The sequence below is a fragment of the Apium graveolens genome, chromosome 3 (assembly GCF_009905375.1).
Source record: "Apium graveolens cultivar Ventura chromosome 3, ASM990537v1, whole genome shotgun sequence".
Lineage (NCBI taxonomy): Eukaryota > Viridiplantae > Streptophyta > Magnoliopsida > Apiales > Apiaceae > Apium > Apium graveolens.
Genome location: NC_133649.1, coordinates 46,076,214 through 46,097,145, shown reverse-complemented (window position 1 = coordinate 46,097,145; position 20,932 = coordinate 46,076,214). Strand labels below are relative to the sequence as shown.

At 35.8% G+C, this 20,932-nt stretch overlaps 1 protein-coding gene and 1 non-coding gene across 2 annotated transcripts; one reads left to right on the top strand and one right to left on the bottom strand.

Annotated features, from left to right (window-relative positions):
- Positions 1 to 4,712: 4,712 nt before the first annotated feature.
- Positions 4,713 to 4,819, bottom strand: LOC141716220 (small nucleolar RNA R71). The gene has a single exon (XR_012572937.1). It is a non-coding gene; the product is annotated as a small nucleolar RNA R71 (small nucleolar RNA).
- A 9,591-nt stretch (positions 4,820 to 14,410) lies between these two features.
- Positions 14,411 to 16,043, top strand: LOC141712219 (transcription factor MYB20-like). The gene is made up of 3 exons (XM_074515066.1): positions 14,411 to 14,779; positions 14,902 to 15,031; positions 15,292 to 16,043. Exons 1-3 carry the CDS (start codon positions 14,647 to 14,649, stop codon positions 15,875 to 15,877), a joined length of 849 nt encoding a protein of 282 aa, XP_074371167.1. The 5' UTR covers positions 14,411 to 14,646; the 3' UTR covers positions 15,878 to 16,043.
- Positions 16,044 to 20,932: the final 4,889 nt, after the last annotated feature.

Here is a 20,932-nt window from a genome sequence, read left to right as displayed (position 1 = left end):
TAATGAATAAATAATAAATAAATAATAAAAATTTGAGAAAATAATTAAATCTGATTTTTAGAAAATATTTAATATAAATTAATTAATTAAATAATTAATTAATCAATTTATAAAATAAATAAAACTGATTTTTATAATTAATAAAATTTAAAATTAAAATTAAATCAGGTCACCGGAAAATTTACCGGCCACTTTAATTCAGGCCAACACAGGAACGATTTGGATTATTTTTGAGAGGGTTTCCATTCAGCATCATCACAGAAACGTCATGCTACCATCACCAACAACATATGATCCCGGAGTCGTCTTTTCCGGCCAAAACTCAAATGAACTCCGTTGAACTTCTGCAGTTTCCGACGAAGTCGATTTCTGGCCAAACTACGAATCGTTTGTGCTAGATTTGGTATGGAATTGATTGTAAATTAAGTTCTAAACACGTATCAACTAACAATACAACGTAATAACCCCTAGAACAGGATTTCGTTCACAACCGACTTAAAATTCCGGCCAAATTACGATTTGCTTAAATCGTGCATTAAAAATTACATTCTATAGCTTAAAATAAAGCACATAACACCCAAAATCAAACCCTCATACTCAAACATACCTCGGATATCTCTAAAATCAAAAACGATTAAACAAAAAAAATACATAAACCCTAGATATCGTACTATCAGTTTAAGCAATCGTTTGTAAAATTGATTAACATGAATCGGTCAGAAATCATCAGAAAAAACTATACATAACATCAATTTCAACAAATAACCCCAGAATCAAAAAGTACCAACTCGGATATAAACCCTAGAAATTGAAAATCAAAAACTATGAATTAAAACGTGAAATTGATATCAAAAATGAATAGAACAGATCAAAATATGTGATTTGAGTACTCGAACCGCTTGATTTGGTATAGAAATCAGATCAAAACCCTCGATTTAATTCTCGACCCGACCCTGTTCTTCCCGACCCGATTTGCAGAGAAATTTACTAATTTTCTAATTTTTAATGATTAATTACAATTAATTAAATAAAAATTAGGCTATTTATAGTAGTAAAATTAATACTCCTAATTAAAATTAGGACCCTAATTCTACACTTTTTAAAATTAATAGGCCCCTAATTTTATAATTTTTCAGTATTCAAATTTAATTTATAAATATTTTATATATACAATATATATGCCAAAATTTCCCAAGAATTGTGAATAATGCAAAAATACAAGGAAATGGTATAAATAAAAGTCCTATAATTTTATAAAAATAAAAATATGATTTTTGTAGGGTTTTTAACACCCAATGGGGCCCGGAAAAGTCATTTTTCGCAAAATGAGAAAATTTTTAAAATGCCTAGATGTTCAGAATATTGCGATGATAAAAGCCGTTTGATGAAAAATAAGGTCCATTGTTTTATTTGAAATATCTGCTTTAAAATCATGGTTCGGGTCGTAAAACTTTTTGAAATGAAAGCTATAAATGAAAAATAAAATATCTTAAAAATACCTGGACAACACAGAATGCACGTAACACATAGCAATTAGGGTTGACAGTTAATTCCACATAAATGACACATTAACACACATAATTTATTATAAATATGATATAATAAAGACGAAATTTCCCAGACGTTACACATAGAGTACATTTTTCAAAGTCAGATGCTTCCCAGAGGTCATCTTTAGAATCACCGTGCCTTCGCCTTCAATGGAAGAAGTCGCAGAATTCCCCATGTAAAGCTTCTCTCCAGCATCGGAAGTTTTGAGGCTAGAGACAAATGTATTAGTCACAGATAATAAATACCAATAGCTTAAATATTGTTACCACAATCTGCGATTAATACAAATAATATAAGTGCGTGTGTGCTAATAACAGAGTAATAAACAGCGAAAAATAAACTAAAGGATATGAAGGAGACTTCCCAGGATAAAACAAGAAAATGACGGTATTGCACGAACAGCGCCTTCGGCGAACTAGAACGGAGCAAGAACTAGAACGGAGCAAGAAACTATCACCGAACAAAGAGAGGGAAAGGTTTGTATTTAAGAAGCGGTTGTGTTTTGTATATCGAATGAATACCTAACCCTAAGCCTAATATAATATTATATAGGCTCGATAAAATGTGTGCGCTACTTCACGCGTAATTAATTAAACCGCGTTAATTAATAAATCGGTTAATAAATCAAATACATAATTAAATCTGATTATAATTACATCAAATCAATTATAATAATCCGTAGTTAAAATGAATTAAAATTATTAAAACCCAAGCCCAGTGGAAATTAAATTAGCAAAACTAGTCCGTGATTATTCGGGCTACTTTTCTGCTACATTCGTGTCCCCACGTTGCACACGCAGGCAATCTCGAAGGCTTCGCAAGCCTCGGATTATCCCTCGAAACCTGTAATTAGCACCCCCCCTGTGCACGTAGGTGTTGGAGCAATACATAAGTAACACATTTGAACACTACATAAGTATTTTACTGTATAAAGCTATGTATGCTTCTTTGCAAAATCAATATGGGATTTCTTCTCTTCCACAAATTTCCAAAACTAAGAGATCAACTTTCGATGATCATATTTTATCCCTCTCTTAATCATTTTGAGTGATTCAAAGTGTCTCGGAAAGCTCTCTCGGAGGAGAACGCATTCCAAGTGTCACTCGTTGCGCGCACTGATAAGTGGATTTTATATCCACTTGGAACGCTTTATATTGGCTTAAGTTGGTGTTTTGGACTCAAGTATTTGGTATTTTTGATGTGTTTATGTGTTGAGTCATTTTAGGGCATTAGTCAGAGGAGGAATTGGGCTTTACAATGATATTATGTTGATACGAGCTCAGGAATGGAGTCGGAAAAGATCGCACAAAGAAAGGAGCGCAAAACAAGAAGAATTCAGAAAAAGACAGAAGGCAGGCGCGCCCGTGCCTGAAGCAGGGCGGCCGCGCCAGATGTTTCCGTAAGGCAGCGCGCCTGCTCCTGAAGAATTCTGCAGAATCCTATTTCTATTATGATTCTGATATTCTGATAGTCCAGATCATTTACGAGCCTATATATATTGAAAAAAAGACGTTTTTAATAACAAGGAAGCCAGGGAGAACAAAAAGAAGACCTAGAGCACACAAGACGCCTAAAGAGAAAAAGATTTAGTTTCATACTTTTATATTCTTCGATTTAAGCGATACTTTTGGATGCTTATTTTTGCTTTGTTCTAAACCCTATTACTTTTATATTCTATCATAGTCTTCTGAATTTATTTATTTATTACCTTATTTTCATTGGAACCCATGGTGACGATGTTTTCGATCATGAACTAATCATTGTCATGGGGTTCTAGCAGATTTATTTATGGATTTCAATAGTTAATTGTTCTAAATCTTTAGTGTGTGGTGATTTATGATTTCCTGGTTTGTTTGTGCTTATTCGTCTTTGATGCATAGCTAACATCTAAGATTGTTGGTTAATCTCTATTGAAGCGATAGTGAATATAGAGGTTTAGAACTTGTCATGCTAGCATAGGTTTATGTGTAAATTGACATGCATGATTCGTAGTGTAATTTTATCCATCTTACAAACCCTATGCAATCATAAAAGATAACCTACTCTTCAACCGTTATGTTTTCAAATTCTATAGACATATAGGGACTAAGCATAATTGGTGTCTACGTAACTTCTATCTTGATTGTGGATGCTTAGTAGTAGGGTATACGTATATCAAAGATAGCGTATACTAGTTTCATGTTATCTGATTAATTATCATCACCGTCGTATACTATTGTTAAAGACATAAACTTTGAATGAAGTATTTAATGAAATTAGAATCCCATATTTTATTCTCATATAAGTAAATCACTTTTAATCTCTTAGTTAATGCATACTAGTATAATCTCTTAAGTAGTTAATCAACTCAAACTTGTTACTTGTCTTAGTTGTGAATGATAATCATACATCGTTGCATAAGTGTATAATCTAAACTTAATCTAAACCAGTCTCTGTGGGAACAAAATCGACTTAAATCTTATACTACTTGTGATCACATACGCATACATGTATTTTCACGTGTGTTTTAGTGCGAACAAGTTTTTGGCGCCGCTGGCGGGGATTGGTGTTAATTTTTAGTTTATGTGCTTGACATCAGTGGTCCTTAAAGTTTACTGACTCGGATTATTTTCTTACAAGGTTTACTTTGTATGAGTGTTTCAGGTACTCTAAAGAGCGTGTATGCGAACACATTCTCAATCTCGTAAGGAAACACTGGATGAAGTTGAAGAAGATAAAGTAGTTGAAGATTTGGAAAAAGAAGTTGAAAAAGTTGAAGAAGTGGTTGAAGAAGAAAAAGTGATCATTCCAATGGGAGAACCAGCAGCAGCAACAACGAAAGCGTTGATGGTGACATTCAATCTAACATTGTCAGGCTATCTATCGCAGCTAATACCTTTGAGATCAAGTCTGGCACAATTCAGATGGTGCAGAATTTAGTCCAGTTTCGAGGTGCTCCGACGGAAGATCCCAATATGCACATTAGGGATTTCATCGAGATCTGCGACACCTTCAAGTATAATAATGTTTCTGAAGATGCCATAAAACTGAGACTTTTCCCATTCTCTCTGAGGGATAAAGCTAAGAGCTGGTTATACTTTCTACCAGCTAGTTCAATTGCGACTTGGGAGGATCTTGCTCAGAAATTCCTTACGAAATTCTTCCCTATGGCAAAAACAGCTGCAATCAGAAATGCTCTTACTCAATTTACGTGGAAATCAGGTGAATCTTTATGTGAAGCTTGGGAGCGCTATAAGGAGATGCTTAGGAAGTGTCCTCATCATGGAATGCCTAACTGGATTGTAATCAATTGCTTTTTATAATGGTTTGGGAGCACAGTCAAGACCTATGCTTGATGCAGCATCAGGTGGAGCTTTATGGGCTAAGAGCTATGAGGAAGCTTATGAGCTGATTGAGATGATGGCTGCGAATGAATATCAGAATCCAACTCAGAGGCTGCCACAAGGCAAGGTAGCAACAATTCTGGAGGTGGATACAGTTACGGCTATCGCTGCTCAGCTAAAGGCGTTGACTATGAAGGTCGATTCTATGACTAACTATGGAGTTCTACCGATAATGAGTGTTTGTGAGCTTTGTGCAAGATCGCATGCGACTGAGCAATGTGATATATCTAGTGAATCAGCTCAGTTTGTGAGCAACTTTCAGAGGTCGTAGCAACCTGTTCCTACTACTTATCATTCTAACAACCGCAATAATTCTAACTTCAGCTGGAGCAATAATCAGGGTGGTATGCAATAGCCACAACAGCCTTATCAGTAGTTTGGAAACAAGCCTTTCAATCCTCCTGGTTTTCAACAACAGTATGCACCAAGCCAACAATTTCAGCCATAGGGAGTGCAACAACAATCTAATGGAGGTGCCGGTCAATCTTCTAATGAAAAATCTGAATTGGAGGAGTTGAGGCTGATGTGCAAAAGCCAAGCGGTCTCTATCAAGACTCTGGAGAATCAAATAGGGCAGATTTCTAACGCCCTATTAAACCGACCTCAAGGAACTCTTCCAAGTGACACCGAGGCTAATCCAGGCAACAGAGAAGTCAAAAAACAGCTTAAGGAAATAACCCTAAGATCTGGAAAGGTCACGAGCCCCCAAAATCATCAAGACGAAGAATCTGAATTTTTTCCAGAAAAAAGGCGTGCCCGTGCCCATCAGTAGCGCGCCCGCTCCCTCTCAAACTTCAGAAAGTGAAATTTTGGCTGATTCCGCTAAGAAAAGGGATGGCGAAGCTGAACCGAAGGAGAATTCTATTGAAAACACTATTCCTAAGGATAATTCAAGAGACAAACAAGTCTATCATCCACCTCCATATCCTAAAAGACTTCAGAAGCAGAAGTTCAACAAGCAGTTTGCTAAGTTTTTGGAGGTTTTCAAGAAGTTGCACATTAACATACCTTTTACGAAAGCTCTAGAACAGATGCCGAGCTATGCTAAGTTTATGAAGGGTATTCTATCTCAGAAACTAAAACTTGAGGATTTAAAAACCGCTGTTCTAACGGAAGAGTGATGTGTTGAGCTACAACGGAAACTTCCTCCTAAGCTTAAAGATCCAGGAAGCTTCACGATACCTTGTACCATTGGCAATCTATCTTTCGACAAGTGTTTGTATGACTTGGAAGCTAGCATCAATCTGATGTCATTTTCTGTCTTCAAGAAACTTGGTCTGCCTGATCCAAAATTGGTAAACATGTTCTTGCAACTGGCTGACCATTCCATCACTTATCCGCGAGGAGTAGTAGGGGATGTTTTAGTTAAGGTGGATAAACTCATCTTCCCTGCTGATTTTGTCATTTTGTACTTCGATGAAGATAAGAAGATTCCCATTATCTTGGGGAGACCATTCTTAACTACAGGCCGAACTCTGATCGATATACAGAAGGGTGAGCTTACTATGAGGGTTCAGGGTCAAGACGTGACTTTCAATGTCTTCAATGCAATGAAATTCCCTACTGATGAAGAGGAGTGCTTTAAAGTAGAGTTATTCGATTATATAGTGACTTTGGAACTTGATCAATTGCTAAGGACTAATGCCTTAGAGAGAGCCTTAACAGCGGAATCTGATAGTGAAGATAAAGAGGGGGCAGAGCAGCTGCAGTATTTGAATACTTCTCCATGGAAAAGGAGATTGGATTTTCCATTTGAGTCTCTTGGTTTATTAGAGCTGAAAAATTCTCAGGAGCGTCTCAAACCACCTATTGAGGAAGCTCACACACTTGAGCTCAAACTTCTTCCTGATCATTTGAGGTATGTTTTTTTAGGTGATGCATCTACTTTTCATGTTATTATTGCATCTGACCTTTCAGATAGTGATGAAGACAAGCTCTTAGAATTCTGAGAGAGTTTAAATCAACAATTGGATGGACTATAGCAGATATCAAGGGAATCAGCCCTTCTTATTGCATGCATAAAATTCTGCTTGAGGAAGGAAGTAAGCCAATAGTTAAAAAGCAGAGAAGACTTAATGCTATCATGAAAGAGGTAGTGAAGAAGGAAATTTTTAAATGGCTGGATGCAGGGATCGTCTATCATATTTCTGACAGTTCATAGGTGAGCCCGGTAAAGTGTGTGTCTAAGAAAGGAGGCATTACAGTTGTTGCTAATGAAAAGAACGAGCTCATTCCTACTCGTACAGTCACAGGGTAGAGAGTATGCATGGACTATCGAAAGCTGAATAAAGCCACCAGAAAGGATCACTTCCCTCTTCCATTCATTGATCAAATGCTTGATAGGTTGGTTGGTCATGACTATTATTGTCTTCTGGATGGGTATTCGAACTATAATTAGATTTGTATTTCCCCAGAATATCAAGAAAAGACCACCTTTACTTGTCCTTTTGGCACTTCTGCCGAGTTTCTTTCGGACTTTGTGTAGCACCTGCTACTTTTTACAGATGCATGATGGTCATATTCTCTAATATGATTGGCACTAATGTGGAGGTGTTCATGGATGACTTCTTTATTTTTGGGACTTCGTATGATAAGTGCTTGCATAATCTTGGCTTGGTGTTGAAAAAATGTGTTGAGACCAATCTGGTGCTCAACTGGGAAAAATGTCACTTCATGGTGCAACAGGGTATCATTCTTGGGCACAAGGTATCTAGAAAGGGTCTTGAAGTGGATTAGGCCAAGGTGGGGTTAATGAAAATATTCCTCCACCAATCTCAGTTAAAGGAGTCCGCAATTTTCTTGGTCATGCGGGTTTCTATAGGCGATTCATCAAGGACTTCTCCAAAATCTCTAAACCCTTGTGCAATCTGTTAGAGAATGATGTCCCTTTCAAATTCGATGAAGAATGTCTAGCTGCTTTTGAGAGCTTGAAGAAGAGTTTGACTACAATACCTATTATTACTGCACATGATTGGAATGAGCCATTCGAGATGATATGTGATGCTAGTGACTATGCAGTCGGAGCAGTTCTTGGCCAGAGAAAGCATAACATATTTAATGTGGTTTACTATGCTAGTAAAACCCTTAATGGTGCTCAGCTGAATTACACTACTACAGAGAAGGAGCTCTTGGCAATTGTCTATGGGTTCGAGAAATTTTGATCTTATTTGCATGGGATCATGCTGCTATTCGAAATCTGGTCTCGAAAAAAGATTCAAAACCTCATTTGATTTGATGCATTCTATTGCTTCAGGAGTTCAAGCCGGAAATCAAGGACAGGAAAGGTACAAAAAACCAAGTAGCGGATCATCTATCACGTTTGAAAGATCAAGGCAAGGCTTCACAGGATAACACGTTGATTAATGAATCTTTTCCCGATGAACAACATTTTGGGGTGCAAGAAGAAGAACCATGGTTTGCAGATATTGTGAACTATCTTGTGAGTAATGTTATTCCCCTGGAACTCTCTTATGCTCAAAGGAAAAAGTTTCTACATGAGGTAAAGTGGTATCGATGGGATGAGTCCTTCTTGTTCAGATAGAGAGCAGATCAGATTATAAGGAGGTGCATTCCGTATAGTGAGATGGAGGGTATTCTGCGAGATTATCACGCCACTATGTATGGTGGTCATTATGGTGGAGAGAAGATAGCCACCTGTATTCTTCAAGCGGGATTTTTCTGGCCTTTGTTAAGATACTCATCAGTTCGTGTTAAGATGTGATCGTTGCCAAGGAGTTGGAAATATATCCAAGAGAGACGAGATGCCACTTAATGTGCTTCTCGAAGTTGAGATTTCTGATGTTTGGGGAATGGACTTCATGGGGCCATTTATCTCGTCATGCAACAACCAATATATACTTTTGGCGGTGGATAATGTGTCTAAATGGGTTGAGGTTAAAGCTTTTCCTATCAACGATACAAAGGTGGTGATCAATTTTTTTCATAAGCAGATATTCATACATTTCCGTACTCCAAGGGTTATAATCAGTAATGAGGGATCGCATTTCTGCAATCGCAAGTTCACTGCATTAATAGAAAGGTATTATGTGAATCATCGTGTTGTCACAGCCTACAATCCTCAAACTAATGGGCAAGCTGAAGTGTCGAATCGATAGATCAAGTGAATCTTGGAGAACGTTGTGAGTCTATCAAGGAAAGATTCATCTTTGAAGCTAGATGAAGCTGTTTGGGCCTATAGAACGACATTCAAGACTCCTTAGACATGTCTCATTTCCAGTTGGTGTATGGAAAGGTGTGTCATTTGCCTACGGAGCTAGAGCATAAAGTGTATTGGGCTTTGAAGAAGCTGAATCTGGACATGGCAACTGCCGGAGAGAAGAGAATGCTTCAACTTAATGAACTCGATGAGTTCCGACTATAGGCTTATAAGAACAACAAGTTATACAAGGAGAATATCAAGAGATGGCATGATAGGAGGTTAGTGCGCAAGTCATTTGTGCCTGTCAGCAAGTTCTATTATTCAACTCTCGTCTCCGACTTTTTTAAGGAAAGCTAAAGTTGAGGTTGTCAGGTTCGTTTATTGTCAAAACTGTGTTTCCACATGGAGCTGTGGAGATTTTGGACAAGCATCCGAACCAAGCGTTCAAAGTAAATGGGCAGAGGTTGAAGCATTATTATGGTGATACGGCTAACCGTGAGGTGGTGAGCGCCGTTCTTTCGACAACTTGATTCAAAGTTTCACGTCAAGCTAGTGACGTAAATCAAGCGCTTTGTGGGAGGCAATCCATACTTTGTTGTATACTAGCTTCGAGAAAAAAGAAGCAAAAAAATCAAAAATCTGGATTTTTTTTCTAGAAGCACGGCGCGCCCGCGTCTGAAGCGGGGCGGCCGCGCGACCCATCTGGAAAAGAAAAAAATAGAAACAAAAATCAGAACATTCAGTTTATACCCAAGCCCAACTCGAAATTAAACCTATTTCTACCCTAATTTTTCACCCTAAACAATTCTAATCCCACACCCAACCTATACCTCATATATATATACATCTCTTATTATATACATACATCTTCTATTCTCTCAAAAACCTAGCCTATCATTCACTACTCACATCCTAATTTCTCTCCTATTGTTGATATGGCACCCAAAAGAGCAAGAACTGCGGAAAGTAGTAGCACTCATCCTTCGTCTACCGAGGATTCTAGCATGGGTTGCACGACTAATAGATTTTCTTCTCCGAAAGCACAGACAGAATTTACTTGGTTGATGTCTAAGTCGATTGCGAAGGAGAGGGGTTTCTTTCCCATGGCGAAGGATGGGAAGCTTTTGGCGATGATTATCGAGTTGGGGTGGCAGACTTTATGTGAGACACCCGTTGTAGTCACGGTGAGCATTGTTCAAGAATTTTATGTGAATGCTAAGGCGAACAAGATTGGGTTTTTTATGGTTTGTGGGTTGACTGTGGATTATACTCCTTAGGCTATTTGTCGGGTTATCAATTAACCCGCGAGAAAACCGACTGCTGAGGACTGGGTGCAGAAGACCAGGGAGGATTTTGATCTGGATTATATTTTGGCTTTGATATGTGTTCCAGGGACAGAGTTGAAGTACAAAGTGGGCACGAATGAGTCGATTACTTTTCCTGCTTCATGTATGAACAAATATGCAAGAGAATGAAACCTGTTTGTGTGTGCCAATATAATGCCACCTTCGCATTCATATGAGGTTACTGTGGATCGTGTTATTCTGCTATGGGGGACTCTGAATGAAGAGTATATAGATCTCGGCTTTATGATTCATCATAGTATGCTGTGTTTTATGCGAGGAGGGACCACGGGGGCGATTTCTCATGCCTCCATTATTACGAGGTTATGCACTGCGGTTGGTGTTAGGTGGCCCGAGCATGAGTAGCTACAGATGCCGAGTGCTCTCATTGGTAGCTCGATGATTCAGCAGCTGAAGGAGTGGTATGGTGGTAAGGCCGATGAGAAGGGCTTGGGCTAGACATATGATCATCTACTGGGTGGCCAGCCAACTGATCAGACTTATGCAGGGGGTTCTTCTCATGCACGTCAGGCAGCTCAGCAGATAGGGGAGAGTTCTGGACTTGGAGATGCGCAGTACAGGTGATTGACCAAGCGCATGGATGCGATGCATGACATTCACAGTCGTTTTGCTACGGATTTGACACAAGCTTTGGGTACTGCTTTCCGGGCCACTGATGTCGAGATCGATTGGCCTGTACTTGGCGCTGATTCTATGTACCCGCCACCTGATTCTTCACCTGAGTAGGGTGATCTTTCTGACGACTAAGTATGCCTTGTATCCTTATTATTACCTTCAATGGGGATATTGAAAATTTTAAGTTTTGGAGTGATAATGTAAGGATTAGTAGTGGGTGTTGAGTAGATATAGTTCATTCGTATTTTTGCATGATTGTTCATATAGTTTTTTGCATATTTGTTCGTGTTTGTATGTGAGTCCATTAAGTTGCATTCGCATGCATATAACATGATCCTGTAGGTTGAGCTGTTTCTGATTGATTGGTTGGTGTTGATTTGAGTGTAGTGATGTCGAATAGAGGGATGATTAAGTCTTAATGAATTGATTTGCATGCCCAGAAACAAAAAAAAATCACAAGTCTTATAGGTTGCTTTTGAACTATATCATGATCATACTTGTTTATTTTTTGAGATTGAATCACTTGGTTATATTTAGAATTTTTGTGATATTCCCGTAATGACGTAGGAACACTGATTTTTAAACTGGGGGAAATCTTGGATTTCATTGCTTGATGTGAATAAAGTTATGCGTCAAATGGCTAGTAGTCTGCTCATATTTTTATGAGTAGTCTAGGGTTAAATGAGATGGAGCGAAACGCACTCATTCGGAAATCATTGAAAAAAAATAAAAAAAAATAAAAAAAGGAAAAAAAATAAAAAAAGAGAAAAAAAAATATGGGTTGTTATGTGTTTATGCAGAATTGACCATGACTGAGCTCTTTAATACTCGAGCAATTAAGTTCTAGGGGACTTTGTGCCTAGTGGCCTAAGGCTTGTATAGTCTGGGATCCGCTAACCAAACGCTCGCTACATGGGTATTATTGTATAAGTCTTTTAGGACCTCATTCATTGCACAGTCAAATAAGCATTTATTTTGTGTGTGTTCTATATTATAGCATGAATCCTTGTCTAACTCTAGTAAAAATGAGGTGTTGTGAGTCATTATGTGTTTAACGTCTATTCTATTTATAAACTTGTGATTTTTTTGGCGAAAAATAGGATATGATTATTAATCTAGTGTTGGGGGTATATCTATTAAGTATCGCACACACGCACGTTTCTGACTTGTAAGTTGGTTTGTGGGATTTAGTTGAACTCTGTTATGAATAATTGCATTCTTATAGACATTTGCATATTGATTGGTTATGGTTATTCTGAGGGGATCGTTGCATTATCATATTAGATGCATTCATGCATTGGTTGTGATTTTAGAGTCGAGTCTGTTTATGCTTGAGGTCAAGCATCGATTTAAGTTTGGGGGTGTGATAAGTGGATTTTATATCCACTTGGAACACTTTATATTGGCTTAAGTTGGTGATTTGGACTCAAGTATTTGGTATTTTTGATGTGTTTTGTGTTGGGTCATTTCAGGGCATTAGTCTGAGGAGGAATTTAGCTTTACAATAATATTATGTTGACACGAGGTCAGGAATGGAGTCGGGAAAGATTGCACGAATAAAAGAGCGCAAAATAAGAAGAATTCAGAAAAAGATAGAAGGCAGGCGCGCCCGCGCCTGAAGTAGGGCGGTCGCACCAGATGTTCCAGTAAGGTGGCACGCCCGCGCCACAGAACTGCGCGCCCGCGCCTGAAGAATTCTGCAGAATCCTGTTTCTAGTACAATTTTGATATTCTGAGAGTCCAGATCATCCAGGAGCCTATATATATTTAAAAGAAGACGTTCTTAATAACAAGGAAGTCAGGGAGAACAAAAAGAAGACCTAGAGCACACAAGACGTCTAAGGAGAAGAAGAATTAGTTTCATACTTTTATATTCTTCGATTTAGGCAGTACTTTTGGATGCTTATTTTTGCTTTGTTCTAAACCCTATTACTTTTATATTCTATCGTAGTATTCTGAACTTATTTATTACCATGTTTTCATTGGAAACCATGGCGACGATGTGTTCGATCATGAACTAATCATTGTCATGGGGTTCTAGCGGATTAATTATGGATTTCAATAGTTAATTGTTCTAAATCTTTAGTGTGTGGTGATTTATGATTTCCTAGTTTGGTTGTGCTTATTCGTCTTTGATGCGTAGCTAACATCTAAGATTGTTTGTTAATCTCTATTGAAGCGACGGTGAATATAGAGATTTAGAACTTGCCATGATAGCATAGATTTATGTGTGAATTGACATGCATGATTCGTAGTGTAATTTTAACCATCTTACATACCCTATGTAATCATAAAAGATAACATGCTCTTTAACCGTTATGTTTTCAAATTCTATAGACATATAGTGTTTAAGCATAATTGGTGTCTACTTAACTTCTATTTTAATTGTGGATGCTTAGTAGTAGGGTATACGTATATCGAAAGATAGTGTATACTAGTTTCCTATTATCTGATTAGTTATCATCAACATCGCATACTATTGATAAAGACATAAACTTTAAATGAAGTATTTAATGAAGTTAGAATCCCATATTTTATTCTCATATAAGTAAATCACTTTTAATCTCTTAGTTAATGCATACTAGTATAATCTCTTAAGTAGTTAATCAATTTAAACTTGTTACTTGTCTTAGCTGTGAACGATAATCATACATTGTTGCATATTGTTGCATAAGTGCATAATCTAAACTGAACCTAAACTAGTCTATGTGGGAATGAACTCGACTTAAATCTTATACTAATTGTGATCACGTACGCTTACTTATATTTTCGCGTGTATTTTAGTGTGAATACGCACGCAATATTCATCTATTCAAGTTATGACTAAAATTGACTTACAATATGGTTACAACCCACATTTTCCCACATAATATATTTGTAACTATACAATTTGATTAATTTAGGTCCGAACGGTAAAAGTTGGATGAGACACTGTTTTTGCCATCTAGCTGAGTAATAGGAAATCTGCATGAAGTTGTAGAAGGGATCGTCGATCAGCTCTTTAGATGATAATTATTATTAAATAAATATTCAAGCACATAACTTTCTAGCTTTTATAAGTTGAACATCTCAACGTACAGTAAGATGAGAATTATTGTTTTTTTACCACGTCTTCATAAAATTTTATAAGGTTGGAAGCGCGTTGAATGGTTAAATGAAGCACACGATTGTGCACACGATTGGATGTCCGACGCCTTATAAAGAATTATTCAAAAGAAATTTTCTTAAAAAAATACTATGTCTCAGTATTTGTAAATGGAATTAAGCGCCGTAATATAAACTTGTAAAGTAGAGGAGTTTATTTATTTAGTTATTTTATATTTGTTTTTGAAAAATGTATATGAGTTGATTTTTGAAGTCTATAAATATGGGCACTGCTGATTTGAAGCACAAGTCAGACTTCATATCTCTTCTTTTATACTCCATCTCTCCCTCTCGCTCTCTCTAGTCTCTATACATACTTGTTGCTCATCCAACTTAAGTATACTCAACTGATCAATTGGGATAAAGTGCATAAATCTGACTTGTCTATATAGAGATAGCTAGTAGAAGAAAGTTGATAAGCAAGATAATAATGGGGAGGAAACCTTGCTGTGAAAAAGTTGGTTTAAAAAAGGGGCCATGGACTGCTGATGAAGATAGGAAGCTCGTCAATTTTATTCTCACTCATGGCCAATCCTGTTGGAGATCTCTTCCTAAACTAGCTGGTACTGTCATCCGCACAAATATCTATTCACATTTCTATGTATAATGCATGCATGTTAATTATTGTTCTGTTAAATATCTATTAGTTGAGTTTTATAAAGTAAATGGAATATATAAATTGCAGGGCTCCTAAGATGTGGTAAGAGCTGCAGATTAAGATGGACAAACTACCTCAGACCAGATTTGAAAAGAGGATTGTTATCAGAGTACGAAGAAAACACGGTCATTCACCTCCATTCTCAACTTGGCAATCGGTAATTTTACTACTAGCTCCTCTTGATTCTAAGTAATCAGTTACTTACACATTGTGATGATCACCATGATTAACTCTTAATGCTCATCACGCGTAATTATTTAATTTCAACATTTTGAAATGAAAAATGCAAGGAAGAGGAAAGATTTGGTTGTTTTAAAAATCTTTTCAAGCATGCAAACAACCCTACTTTTTTAGCATGGACAACTTTTTAGTGGCCAGCTCATTATTGGTTGTACAATTAAAATGATGTATTTGCAGATGGGCCAAGATTGCTTCTCATCTTCCAGGAAGAACTGATAATGAGATTAAGAATCACTGGAACACACACATTAAGAAAAAATTAAGGAAAATGGGAATCGATCCTCTCACTCACAAGCCACTACCTCCTCCAACAGACAAATCTCAAGAACAAGAAAATCAGAAGCACTCGTCTTATGAAATGCAAAGCATATGTGAAGCTTCGCTTTTGGAAGTTACGAATAATGGTTTTTGTATTGATGAAGTACCATTAGTTGAGCCTCATGAGATTCTAGTTCCGAATTCTTCTGCCCCTTGTTCTTCTTCTACTACTACTACTACTACTACTTCCTCAAATACAAATATTAACAGTCTATTAGAAGATTTGGAATTTCTGCCAACGTATGACTGGCTTAATGGTGATGGTAGCACAACAAACAACATGGGATTCTGGGACATGGATGATGCCTTCAGCAGTTTGGATTCTTTAATTAATGATATTGATTATGACAGAATTAACCCTCCTCCTACTCATGATTTTAATCAGTTCTCAAGAATGTTATTGGGTGACGAATCTTGGAAGTTTGAGCTCTTGCGAGGGGATTAGAAATTTAAAAATTTATTTTTTCTTGTGGATGTATTAAACTGATTTGTATCAATGATGTTTGAGTCAGATTTGGAATAACTAAAGATAATTTTTTTCATATTCACGGAGTTCAAATAGCTCCATGTGATCGACTCAAAAATAAAAATAACACTGTTTTGATTCCGAGTACACCTGGGTTCGATTTTTTGAATTTATTTTTCAAAAAAACTATCCCAAAAAAGAATAAATATGAAATTATTTATTTTTACTTTTTTAGAATATTGAAATGAAACGTAAAATATCATCAAATCTTATGTTTAATTATTTTGTCAAAAATTATCAAATAAGGAACCTCTACTTTAACACTATTATTTCTAATGTGATATTAAATTATTAGTATAATTAGATAATTTTATTTTTTTTATTAGTACTTTGATTGACTTATATTATCTAACAAAAAATGTATATAAGTTTGAAAATACGTACACAAAAATTAGAATAAATTTAATTTAACTTATGAGAGATATAATGGATAAACAATAGTACCCAATTAGTAATCTGAGTACTGATTCGGAGTACTTATTTTATTGGAACAAAATGGATTTTGGATGTTTACAACCTTGATATAAGGTGAAAACCCGCCTCCCCTCAGAGCAATTTAAGGATTGATATTATTAAAGGGTGTCAATTTTGTCATATAATTCAAAATTTTATTTTTCTATTCTTTCGATTTGATATTATTTTTGTTATACTTTTGTCAGAAAATATTTTAATAATTGGTATTTCAAGATGTCAATTTTACCTTTTTAAAAAAAATGTATAAAACTAAATATATTAAAAAATATATATTTTATACATTATTGACATTACAAATAAAGTTGATAGCCTATGCGATGCCAAATTTTAACAAAATAAAGTGGGGCAAGATGCCAAACTCACTTTACTGCATAATTCTCCAATATTCTTGACCTCAACTTCACTACAAGAAAACAAGGCTAAATACAACCGATTAAATACAACCGGGGTCAAATTCAACCCCTTTCGGTTGAATTTAACGGGTGCGGCTAAATTCAACCGCATGCGGTCGTATTTAATTACGGTCGTATTTATGCGGTCGAATTTAGCAACAAATGTGACCGTATGCGGTTGAATTTAGCCGTACTCCTAAATTCAACCGCATTCGGTCGAATTTAGCCTTACCAAAAAAATGGGTATACGGTTGAATTTAGCAGTACTCCTAAATTCAACCGCATTCGGTCGAATTTAGCCTTTCCAAAAAAAAGAGGGAAATTTTCCCGCCAGCGTTTTTTTTGACACTCCTAAATTCAACCGTTTTCGGTCGAATTTGATATTTTGAAATGACGGGAAATTTCCTGAACTTTTAAAACATTGGTTGCAAAAGTGGGGGAAATTTTCCGCTTTTTTAAAAATTGTAATTTTAGTAGAAATCAATTGTATTTATCTATTATGAATGCATTCGGTAATATTAATTATTTTCGGAATTTAATTTTTTTAAAATAAATTATTTAAGTAACTTATTAACTTTGTACAAGTTATTTGCGAACCGAGCTGTTCACGAAACAAATATTAAGATTTATATATATTTTAGTGATATGATATAAATTTTAGAAAAAAAATAACGTATTTGGTTTGCTATTTTAACAGTAAATTAGTAGTTTGACCACTACTTTTTGCTAGTGCTTAGTCCCAAACTCATTTTTTGTTTTTTTAAAAAAAATATTTATGAATAGTCCAACCGTAAGGATGTCAAGATCAATATATTTTAGTGATATGATAAAAATTTTAGAAAAAAATAAATATATTTGGTTTGCTATTTTAACAGTCAACTAGTAGTTTGACCAGTTATCCTTACTAGTGTTTAGTCCCGTACCGATGTTTCTATTTTTTAAAAAATGTTTCTGAATGATTCAACCGTAACGATGTCAAGATCTATATATTTAAATAATATGATAAAATTTTTAGAAAAAAATAAGTGTATTTGGTTTGTTATTTTAACAATCAACTAGTAGTTTGATCAGTTATTCTTAATAGTGTTTAGTCCCGTACCGATGTTTCGATTTTTTACAAAATGTTTATGAATGATCCAACCGTAACGATGTCAAGATCTATATATTTTAGTTATATGATAAAAATTTTAGAAAAAAATAAATGTATTTGGTTTGTTATTTTAACAGTCAACTAGTAGTTTGACCAATACTTCTTACTAGTGTTTAGTCCCGTACCGATGTTTCGATTTTTTAAAAAATATTTATGAATCATCCAACCGTAAGGATGTCAAGATATATATATTTTAATGATATGATAAAAAATTTATAAAAAAATAAATGTATTTGGTTTGTTATTTTAACACTCAACTAGTAGTTTGACCAATACTTCTTACTAGTGTTTAATCTCGTACCGATGTTTCAATTTTTTACAAAATGTTTGTTAGATATATTTGATAATGTCATGGCTAATATGTTTTATGTTTAGATTTCAGATCTTATTTGAACAGAACAAATCAGTACTTAACTGATCAGTACTTATACTGGAAGTCAGAACTTAAGGGATATCAGTACTTATGTTATCAGGAGATAGATATCAGAACTTAAGTGCTGAAGGACGATCAGATAAGGACAGTAGCTGATTAAAGTTAAGAAGATCAAGATAAACATAAGAAGAGATATGCATGAAGAAGGAATTCCGTGAAGAATGGAATACTTGGAATAGAAGATATCTGATTGATATATTTTAGGAAGCAGAATTATATTCCATATCGATTAGCGAATATCTTGTAACTGTGTAGTATATAAACACAGGAATAGAGTTTACACTATAAGTGTTATCATTATCGAGAATATTATTTATTATAACTCTAGTAGCTCTCGTGATATTTTGTTCATCACTGAGAGATAACAGTTCCAGATTGTAACAGAGTTTATTGTTTTAATAAAGTTTGTTTTCTGTTACATAAGTTCTTGAAGTTTGATTTGATTGTAATAAACACTGTATTCACCCCCTCTACAGTGAAAGTGTGACCTAACAAGTGGTATCAGAGCTATCTGTTAACACACATACAGTTAAAGATCCAAACACAATCATGTCTGACACAGAAACTCCAACTAAGCCTACCAAAACTGAGGAATCATCAAAGACATCAACTCAGAGTCGATATGAGACTATCAGAGTTCCCATATTGAGACCATCTGAATATCCCATATGGAAGGTAAGGATGACCATGTTTCTGGAAGCAACAGATCCAGAATACCTTGATAGAATCAGGGAAGGGCCTCACAAACCTACCAAGCTCGCTGTTGTAGTTCCAGGTGAAGCAGCAATGACCGTACCAAAGGAAAAGAATGATTACACTGCTGAAGATATAGCATCTATTGCTAAGGATGCCAAGGTACGTCACTTATTGCATAGTGCCATTGATAATGTAATGTCAAACAGGGTAATCAACTGCAAGACTGCTAAGGAGATATGGGATGCACTGGAGACAAGGTGTCAAGGAACTGAAACAGTTAAGAAGAACAGGAAGACAATACTCACTCAAGAGTATGAACACTTTGACTCTAGGACTAATGAGTCATTGACTGATGTATATGATAGATTTGTCAAACTCTTGAATGACTTGTCATTAGTAAATAAGGAGTATGATCTTGAAGATACAAACCTCAAATTCCTGTTAGCTCTTCCTGAATGTTGGGATTTGAAGGCAACAACAATAAGAGACAACTACAATCTTGATGAAACAACTCTTGATGAAATCTATGGAATGCTCAAGACTCATGAACTTGAGATGGAACAAAGAAGCAAGAGGAAAGGAGGAAAGTCAAGAACGGTTGCTCTCAAGGCTGAAGAGGAATCCCCCAAACCATCTTCCTCAAAGAAAGATAAGGGTAAAGCTCTTATCATAAAATCTGATACTGAGTCATCAAGTTCTGAGAGTGATGATGACTCAGATTCTGAAAGCTTGCCTGAAACTGATGCTGATGAGGAGATGATGAAGCTGTGTGCTCTTATGGTGAAAGGAATCACAAAGATTGCATACAGGAAGTTCAGGAAGGGAAAGAAGTTTTCCAGGAAAGGCATAAGTTCTGATAAGAAGAATTTCAGAAGATCTGAAGGAAAAGGAGGAAAGTCTGACAGAGGAGATTACGCTAATGTTAAATGTTATAATTGTGGTGAGAAAGGCCACATATCTCCTGATTGCAAGAAGACCAAGAATGACAAAGGCAAAGCTCTTGTCACAAAGCAGAAAAGCTGGACAGACACCTCAGACTCTGAAAGTGAGGAGAACTATGCATTGATGGCAAATGCTGATAAATCAAGTTCTGAGAGCAGTTCTGAAGCTGCTGAAACAAAGGTACCTCAGACTACTTATGCTTTTCATACTGATGATATTAATGAGTTGAGAAGATATCTTAAAACCATGTTTGTTAGTTATAGAGATCAAACTTTAACATGTGAAAGATTAACTTCTGAAAATCTTGCTTTTAAGAAAAGAAATAATTTCTTAGAAAAAGAGTTAGTCATGTTTCATCAAACTCAGAAGGATAGAGATGATGCTTTTTATGTTAGGGATGAAGTGCTAAAAATGAATGAATCTCTAAAAACTGAGTTAGAAAAGGAGAGAGAGATTATCAGAACTTGGACTAACTCTGGCAAAACAACTCAAAATTTACTAAGCAGTGGAAACTGGAAAGAGGGCTTAGGTTATGGAGAAAATAATGAAAAAGGAACTGAAGAAATTAAGCCTGTTGATAAGCAAAAGCCGAAGTTAAAACCTGTTAAGTTTGTAACTGAAAAATCTGAAAATGAGAAATCAGAAGTTAAAAAGGAATTAGCTTCTGACAAACTAAAACAGGAAAAGACAGCTGAAGTTAACATAGGCTTAATGACAAAGAAGCAGCTTAAGCATAAGCTGAAAGATGTTAAGAATGCAAACAAGGTAAAATCACCTAGGAAAAACAGGAATGGAAAGGAAGGTGTGAATAAAAGCAATAACTATAAATCTGTTCCTGATGCTCCTAGGAAAGCATGTTATAACTGTGGAAGTTCTAACCATCTGGC